Source organism: Hyalella azteca, unplaced genomic scaffold (genome assembly GCF_000764305.2).
Source record: "Hyalella azteca isolate HAZT.00-mixed unplaced genomic scaffold, Hazt_2.0.2 contig2990, whole genome shotgun sequence".
Lineage (NCBI taxonomy): Eukaryota > Metazoa > Arthropoda > Malacostraca > Amphipoda > Hyalellidae > Hyalella > Hyalella azteca.
The window spans coordinates 22,090-31,603 of record NW_025933246.1 but is presented as its reverse complement, the minus strand read 5'-3'; the positions used below and the strand labels follow the sequence as shown (position 1 = coordinate 31,603).

The following is a 9,514-nucleotide window of genomic DNA, read 5'->3' as shown; positions in this document are numbered from 1 at the left end:
CTTAGACGCTGAGTCGGGAGATCAATCAGCTTATGTGTCACAAGGACATGAACCCAATGAACGGAAGAACGTATCATTAAATACCACGAGGTGTTTTGAATACCACGAGGTGAATCCTCCGTTGGGATTTCTTCCATCATTGTGTTGGAGATAGACTTGTTCTTTTCTTTTAAAAGTATCATACTCCGGTTTTTCATACTGTTAATTGAAGGAACTGTATCCTTATATTACTTTTATAACCTTCATTATTGTATACCTAAGGTAAGGCGTGAGATACCATCTGACCGGAGGTTTTGAAAAAGATGTTTTTTTTTATTCTGTGTCCATACGATCGGGACAATTTTTCCGGAAGAGGGGAGGTGTCCGGTGTCAATTCACTTGACCTGATAGAGATTGAAGACGAGTCAACATCTGATAGACACGTGATAGATCACGCGATCAAGACCTAAATAGTGGGCGGAAGCGAAGCTAATAAAAGGGCGGGCAACCTTAAGCAAGCCCCCAGTAGCTTATAAGCACTCCGCGATGTAGCGTGTAGCTTGAGTTCTCCGACCTTACGGTCGACGCCGTAGCCTATACCTATGTATTATTACGTTGTATTCCCACCCCGTATACAAGATACGTTATCAGGACTGATGTGTCTTACCTATCCCTCGCTACCTTAGTCACGTAACCCGATCCTCAGGTAGAACTTAATATAATGTGTTCAATGTTATGAGTGTAACTCCTGACACACATATACTAAGGATACGAAGAGGAAACGAGGCGTGGAGAGGAGACGGGTTGAGAAGGAGAAACGTGTTGAGGAGGGGAGACGGGGTGAGATGGCGAAACTAGTTGGGAAGGGTAGATGGGGTGAGGAGAGAGAGATGAGATGAGAAGGCCAGCGGATGCACGATGCTGTTGCTTGCTTCTTGTCGCTGGTAGTGGTGCAGGGGCGGACGATAAGGCATAGTGCCCAGGCACGCCTACAGTCGTCTCTGGAATACCTGAAGGGGGAATTATTTTTATCCTTTCAGCTACTCTGGAAAGACGTTAGACTGCCTCGGTCCCACCACGGAAAGGGACCCGCGACCTCGAAACCAGGGTACTCAGTGATCATGAACACCGCGGCGACGCCAGGGTCCTCATGTACACCGCGGCGACGCCAGGGCCCTCATGTACACCGCNTAATTTAAAAAAGTTTGTACCTATTTAGAATTTATAATTCTATAAATTGCATAACGCAATGCACAAATTCAAGATCACCAATGAGTATGAATTTAAGTCTCATGACTAGAGAAGACTTCAAAATTTATTGTACTATCACGTAGGCGTGATATAAGCTTTTTGTCCTTTCGATGAACAAAGTTTATTTAGGTTCTATTGGGTGTAATGGGTAGAACAATGCGACATATTAGCGGCCAACGATCGGTTGACCATCGGTTGGTTATTTCCAACGATCGGTTGACCATCGGTTGGTTATTTCCAACGATCGGTTGATGTTCGGCTCTTAATAATGCTGATTAACGTGTACAAATATTGCCGTATATACATCGTCCCAAGAGTTTCGATGCAAAGATTTTTATTTAAAGGATAATAAATCGATTTGCAATTGTTTAATCCCTCGTATGGAAATAAATAAACATCATTCGATTTATTTCAAAAGCGTTTCATAAATGAGCATTAGCATATTTCCTATGAATAAACCAAGTTAAAGTAACAAAATAATTCGTTTGAATTTTCGTTCGTTTGATCAGAAACAACCTAATTAATCATTCTCTTGCACTAAATATACGAATGATTAGTAGGACTCGGTTACCGTCCGCAATGATCATCCCGCTAGATTATGCACCGGGAGAGGGAAGCGGGAATGAAGCTAGGTATTTAATTTAGTTGCACGCTGGCCCACGTGATATGTAGTTCTTCTCGTCTGAACTCTGAATTGCGTGTTTAGTGTGCATGATGGAAAACTCTGCTTTGCAGCGTAGTTATAATTACTTAATGAAGTTAAGTTCATTGCGATCAACTTAAGAGACAAATTTTCAACTAACTAATACTTTTTATAAGTCTAATTTTAATTGTTAAGTGAAAGGTGCAGGCATACAACTTGCAAGTGATTAGGTACTTTATAGAAACTGAGCAAGTGCAAGTTAGCGTACGTGTTTTAAGCCTTTAAGAAGTTGATTTTTTGCCTCAAATAACGATGTTATTTGAGAAATGCGCCACGACTAAAAGCGCATTTTTCGTGGCCAGTGGCCACGACGAGCGCAGTTTCTCGTCGACGAAAACACGAAGTCACGGACGGACAGACAGATGGACATGGCGAGTACAATAGTGCATTTTTTATAAATGAGAAAATGCGCTAAAAACTGCGCTGCAACTGCTCCACGCGACAACATTTCTTCTCTCTTCGAATCACCGACACGTATAGTATAGTCAGAGCTGGGCAGTAGCGCGCTACATGTAGCGGCCGCTACATTTTCAGTAGCGGTAGCGGTAGCGGCTCTACATTTAAGACAATGTAGCGGCAGCNGACCACACAACGTTTCCAAACTCTAGGTTCGGGCGCACGACAGAGGTGAACAACAGCTTCATCATTTCTACATCTAGGTACTCGTAGGAGCGTCTGATCAGCCCAAGCAATTTATTGGATTTATGAACTTGCGTTTCAATATGCCTAGAGAATTTTAGCTCCTTGTCGACCCAAACTCCAAGATCTTTTTCCACGCAAGACTTCTCAATCATAACCCTCTCGTTGCAACCGTGACTTCTCATGCTGTAAGCTTGCTGTTCATTGTTCTTGCCAAAGTGAAGTACTTTACACTTGTCAGCATTGAAACGCAGCTGCCACGCATCAGCCCAGTCAACTAAACTATCAAGATCATTTTGCAGTGCATTTTATTTGACGCATCCTTAATTGTATTATAAACTTTTATGTCATCTGTGGCATATCAAGCTTCCTGTATTCTTAATAATTAGCCACTAAGAAGAAGCACACTTTAGAAGTCGTGCTCCGTAAGACTTCGTCCTCGTTTCATGTTCATTATGTTGGTTCCAATAAAGCCTGTTCCGTGCTACCGTGTTCTTCCCACGTACCTTCACGCGCGTAACTTCATACATTACACATCGGCATACATGGAGCACACGCTTGACACTACTTCTGGTAGATCGTTTATAAAAGCGACAAACAAAACAGGCCCAAGAACGCTTCCCTGCGGTACGCCACTGCGCACAGTTACCCAGTCTGAATTCAATGGATCAGGAATTTCCTACTAGGAAATTCCTGATCCATTGGAGTACTGGAACAGCCTCCCTGATTTCATCGATCCAGCTCCAAGTTTGAACGCGTTCAAGAACAGACTAGTTGAAGCTATGAAAAAATATATGTTCAGACTTGAAATGCCTAGCACCATATCGAACCCGGTGGAAGTCTAGTAGCTATTTCAAGCTATCGTCAGTCCTGAAAAGATCCGGTCAAATGACACGATTCTAGATCTTCTATGAACAAAGCACGAAAAGGAAAAGAATCGGCGACAGGCCACATCAGTCCTACGCTTCAGCGCCGAGATCACTATGTTATGTTATGTTAATTACTATCGTTGATTACATGGGATCGCTGAACTCATCTTCAGGTTATACAATGCCTCATCTCATTATTCTTCATATTATATAAAGGTGTGGATTGTAACTGAAAATACACTCTCACAGTTGTAAAACGAAGTTTAAACATTGTTTGTTACTGCGCACAGATGGTAAAAAAAATATCTATATAAGCATGAAAATTTTCAGATTGTCATTACAGTTACGAGTGGAGTTAGAAAAAATCTACTTAGTGATTGAATCCAATGGAATTCAGCCGAGCCCGGTTGGGGTGTCTGAATAGGAGTCTTAAGGCCAATAGCCTGTAATTCTGGAGTCTGTCTCAGCACCTCATCCGTAAACTGCTATTACCAGCCATGCTTTTAGGTCATCAGGAATGATTCTCTCCCTCAACTGTACAGTCATTCGTTCGGTGGTTTCTCGACCTTCCATGAATTAATTATCATTCTTAATTACTTCTATTTCTTTCTTGAGGCTATTATCATTTGTTCATTGGCTTCTTGATATTCCTTGAGTTAACTATTTTTGTTTCATTTTCAACATATTCATTTTCATTGCATGAGATATTCTACTTGCAGAAAATGTTCTACTACTACAACAGAAAGAGACACTAGGTACTTTGGGACACTAGTGAGCCAAGATCACAACTATAAGGCATGTACAAATCACTTCAGGGAGTCGCAGAGCCTAACGATACCTCGGAGCATGATTGCGACTATAATTTTTGCCAGGGGTTGTATATATACAGCGTGTACCGATCACGTTAGTGGATTGCAAAGCTATACAATACCTCATGTTACCGTTTTTACGCCTCCAAAGAGCAACTGTACAGGAAATCTTCCTCATGCCATTTAAGTCTTCCAAAGCTATTGTGTTTGATCACCATGTCTCTCCAGCACATACCTTCAATTATATAATTTATACGCATGCTCACAGGAGCAAAGTTGTCCACCTCAGGTATGACCTTCGGTCGTTTGGATGGTAGAAATTCACCTTACTTACGGTAGAACAAAGGTTTTAAAGTAAAATGACACAACATAATGGCATCAAGTGTAAGTCACTCAGAGCACAGTGCAATTTCAAGACAAAACATCAAAGCAGCATCCAAAAATCATTAAATATCACGCGAGACTTGACAATGGCAAAACATAAATGAAAAATTAGCGCCCAAATATGGGCTTAACGTTTCCGTTGATTTGTCTAACAGTCGGAAATATTTTGCTCGAAACCCTGGCAAAGTTACGGCGGAAACTGACATTTACTGTGAATTGAGGGGAACTGATGCCTACGCTGATGTTAGGGTAATTTTTAAAGAGAACCGATACCTTCGCTGGTGGTAGGATAACTTGAGGGTGACTGATAATTACGCGGATGGCAGTGTGACTTAAAGGGAACTAACACCTACGCTGATGGCAGCGTGACATAAGGAGAACTGATACCTACGCTGATGGCAGCGCGATATGAGGAGAACTGATACCTACGCTGATGGCAGCGCGATATTACCGTTTTTAGGTCTCCCAATGAACAACTGTACAGGAAATATTCCTCGTGTCATTTGACTCCTCCAAAGCTATTGTTTTTGATCGCCATATGTCTCTCCAAGAACATACCTTCATTTATATAATTTGTAAGCATTCTCACAGGAGCGACGTTGTCCACCTAAAGTATGATCTTCGGTCGTTTGGATGGTAGAAATTCACCTTACTTATGGTAGAACCAAGGTTTTAATGTTAAATAACACAACATAATGGTATCATGTGTAATTAAGTCACTCAGAGCACAGTGCGTTCTAAAAAAACATCAAAGCAGCATCAAAAAATCTTTGGATATAACGCGAGACAGTCGGAAATACTTTGCTCGAAACCCCAGCAAAGTTACGGCAGAAACTGACGTTTAGGGTGAATTGAGGGGAACTGATACCTACGCTGATGGCAGAGTGACTAAAGGGGAACTGATAACTACGCTAATAGCAGCGTGACTTGAGGGGAACTGACACATACGCTGATGGCAGTGTCACTTAAGTGGAAATGATACCTACGCTGATGGCAGCGTGACTTGAGGGGAACTGACACATACGCTGATGGCAGCGTGACATAAGGAGAACTGATACCTACGCTGAAAGCAACGTGACTTGAGGGGAACTGACACATACGCTGATGGCAGTGTCACTTAAGGGGAAATTATACCTACGCTGATGGCAGAGTGACTAAAGGGGAACTGATACCTACGCTGATGGCAGAGTGACTTGAGGGGAACTGACACATACGCTGATGGCAGTGTCACTTAAGGGGAAATGATACCTACGCTGATAATGAGAACTTAACGGAACTGACACCTACACGTTTTTTTTGACAGTCGAAGACAAAGAAATAATGTTATTCGCCTTGACCGCCTTCTTCGAGTTTGATGAGGAAGATGAATCCAATTTTCTTCCTCTTATTAGTCGATGAGCCTTTCAGGATGATGGTGAGCTCTCCCGTGAAAGATGCCTCCTGCCCAGCATACGCAATGCATTGATGAATGGCAGCAGGACTTTCACAAGTACCTCTCCGCAACATCTTCCACAAGCACCTTTATGCATACCCCACAAGTACCTCTATGCATCACCCACAAGCACCTCTATGCATCACCCACAAGCACCTCTATGCATCACCCACAAGCACCTCGATCTATGCATCACCCACAAGCACCTCTATGCATCACCCACAAGCTTCTCTATGCAGCACCCACAAGCACCTCAATGCTTCACCCACAAGCACCTCTCTGAAACAGTTGTGTGAGTGAAGTGATATAATTCAGCTCAGGCATAAACCCATTCCTGGGGGCAGTCGTCAGGTTGACTGAAATAACGAGCGTATCGAGGGCAGAGACATCGACGCAGATAAGCTGCTACGGATGTAACTCTTTGTTCGCGCTGAATAGATTATGTGTGAATTTCCCTATAACATAATATCCATAATACACTACCAACAGACACAACGCATCGCTTGGACCTACCATCTCCACCAACAGACACAACGCATCGCTATCAGCTTCCAACTCCACCAACAGACACAACGCATCACTTGGAGTCACCAACAGACACCATCATGCGCTCAGCGCTCACTGTAACACCGGTGGTGTCCGTGCAGTAGTTGAAGTTGGCGCCACTCCCCGTCCCGTCCGTGTCAAACTCAACACTGTACCCGTCACACTCGTCGTCCCCCTTGAAGTCAGTCGACGGGTCAAAGATGATCTTGAACTTTGCTGTGAGGTCCGTCGTGTGCGTTAATTTCACAGAGCAGTCGGTCACAGCCTCGTTGGGGAAATACCGACACCCGAGCCCAGGATGAGACAAGACGTAGACCCCGAACTCCCCGGGGTCCGGAAGTGTGATCGTCTGGCCGCAGTTCTTGACTGAAATGAGCGCAAACGGGGATTATGCACAATGGCGGTTGATGATTCAGATTAACCTAATGAACTCGACAGCAAATTAAGAATACCTTTTGTAACGAATTATTATTTCGTTGGGGAAATACCGACACCCAAGCCCAGGATGAGACAAGACGTAAACCCCGAACTCGCCGGGGTCCGGGAGTGTGATCGTCTGGCTGCAGTTCTTGACTGAAATGAGCGCAAACGGATATTATGGTATTATGCACAATGGTGATTGATAATTCAGATTAGCCGAATGAACTCGACAGCAAATTTAGAATACCTTTTGTGACGAATTACGATAATTTAATCAGCAATATGATGATAATCTATGAATTTATGGTAGGATTCATATTCATGGGAACAATCATAATCTTTCCTGGATTCAGTATAGACGACTGTGACATGTAGCTGCAATTAATTAAATATTGAAAGAATTATATGTGATATCAGACAAGTTCTTATTACTGACGCTGAACAATTGAGACTCGTCATATGGATTATAATAATGGATCAAAACGAAGGCCGAAAATGAGACTCAACAACAAACAGAAATTTTCTGCCCGCGCATTGTCACAAGCAGGGTGGCCCAGTGGTTAAAGTTCAGAGTACCAAGATTGGCGCAGAGAGGCGCGGGTTCGATCCCAGCTCTGTGCGCCAGTTTCTGGTCAGAATCGGCAAGGAGGCCGGGCGGTTAAGCATAGCAGAATTGTAGCAGAGTTGCGAGTTCGAGACCGCAAAATGCTGTGAATGTTCTGCGATGTTAAGAATCGGCGACAGGCCTACGGCCTAATAATAACTGACAGGCCTACGGCCTAATAATAACGCTGAAACCGCTATTATCTATTATTATAAGCCACGTTCCGTTTCCGGTGGGCTCATTCACATTCACGGCCTCAGCTCGACTCCCATAAGATCTGACAGCGATCATTATAAGACGAGTCACAGAATGTTTGCTAACCAATAAAAAAGGTTCAACTATCATTTACAGTTCTGGATGTTCAGAACTTTACTGACGTAGGACTATGGGAGGAGGCGAAGTGAGCTGGTAAGGTATGAGCGCCACGTCACCACAGGGAGCCGAGGTGATGCAGGACTCCAGGTCAACGGCTGCGCTAAGGAATTTTCGACTGTTGCCCCTCGCATCGTACACGACGACGTTTGCTGTTAGGAGATAACATACGATTTCTGATGATCAAACTCAAGGAATTTCCGGCTGGCTCAAATGTCAGCTTCAACGATGTTATTAATTTAAAGATTTTACAGTATCCAAGCATGAGCATCCTGGTTTGTATTCGGAGTTTAGGTGTGCATAATAAATCTATCATGGAGAAACAATCGAAAGATGATGAGGACAATAAAGCTTGATTTTGATGACATGCACCGTCAAGAATTTGTGATTTATTGGAAAGGAAAGGCTTTAGTGAAAGGAGGTTGCTGCTGTATTACTGCATTACCTTGGTCTTCTGAAGGCAAAGACATTCCAAAACTTTTGGAAGGCATATCAATCGACAAGTCATTCTTGATTTTCAGCAGACGTGCTTCATTAAAGGAAACATTCATCGTGCTAGGGTCATCTGTAAAATAGAGTGCAGTTAATAGAATATCTCTCAGACGAGGCTCGTGTGTTATCAACACGTGATCACGTCTTGGCGGAGCTTCGTGTGATATCAACACGTCAACTAAACGTTGTAGCGTAGCATATATATGTAATCAACGTTACTCTGACGCATTTCTCAGCAACAGTCAGCTGGGCGGACGATGCTACGTCTGATCAGAAGCTGAATGTAACCACAGTCTCACAGTTAACAGTCGCTGAATGCCACCACAGTCTCACAGTTAACAGTCACATTTACCATGACTGCCACCCTGTCACTGCCCCGCGTTCTGGGATGACGATAGGAAAGATGCCGTAGGTAACATATCACTTGGTCAGGTCAATCGGGCGGGTCACTCCGCTGCCACACTGATGCATTCACTCTTTATATGAAACAAACTAGGGAGGTGGAAGAAATGAGTGAAGGATTCTATGTCGCCTTTTATGGGGTTTTTAGTTGAAGTTTAGGAAAGGCGAGTTTCGATTAGGACAAGCGTCCTGTAAGTGTAGGATGGTCCTGAGACCATCCTACACTTGCAGGACGCTGTCCTAATCGCACGCTTGCAGGACGTTTTCCTAACCGTACACTTGCAGGACGTTGTTCTAACCGTACACTTGCAGGACGTTGTCCTAATCGTACACTTGCAGGACGTTGTCCTAACCGTACACTTGCAGGACGTTGTCCTAATCGTACACTTCCAGGACGTTGTCCTAACCGTACACTTGCAGGACGCTGTCCTAACCGTACACTTGCAGGACGTTGTCCTAACCGTACACTTGCAGGACGTTGTCCTAACCGTACACTTGCAGGACGCTGTCCTAACCGTACACTTGCAGGACGCTGTCCTAACCGTACACTTGCAGGACGCTGTCCTAACCGTACACTTGCAGGACGTTGTCCTAACCGTACACTTGCAGGAC

The 9,514-nt window shown here is 43.8% G+C and overlaps 1 protein-coding gene across 1 annotated transcript; it reads right to left on the bottom strand.

The window, feature by feature from the left end:
• Positions 1–5,347: 5,347 nt before the first annotated feature.
• Positions 5,348–8,568, bottom strand: LOC108669059. Its single transcript, XM_018156343.2, has 4 exons — positions 8,454–8,568; positions 8,014–8,160; positions 6,689–6,978; positions 5,348–6,074 (listed from the first exon to the last, which is right to left on the bottom strand). The coding sequence occupies exons 1-4, from the start codon at positions 8,557–8,559 to the stop codon at positions 5,958–5,960; spliced, it is 660 nt and encodes a 219-aa protein (XP_018011832.1). The 5' UTR covers positions 8,560–8,568; the 3' UTR covers positions 5,348–5,957.
• Positions 8,569–9,514: the final 946 nt, after the last annotated feature.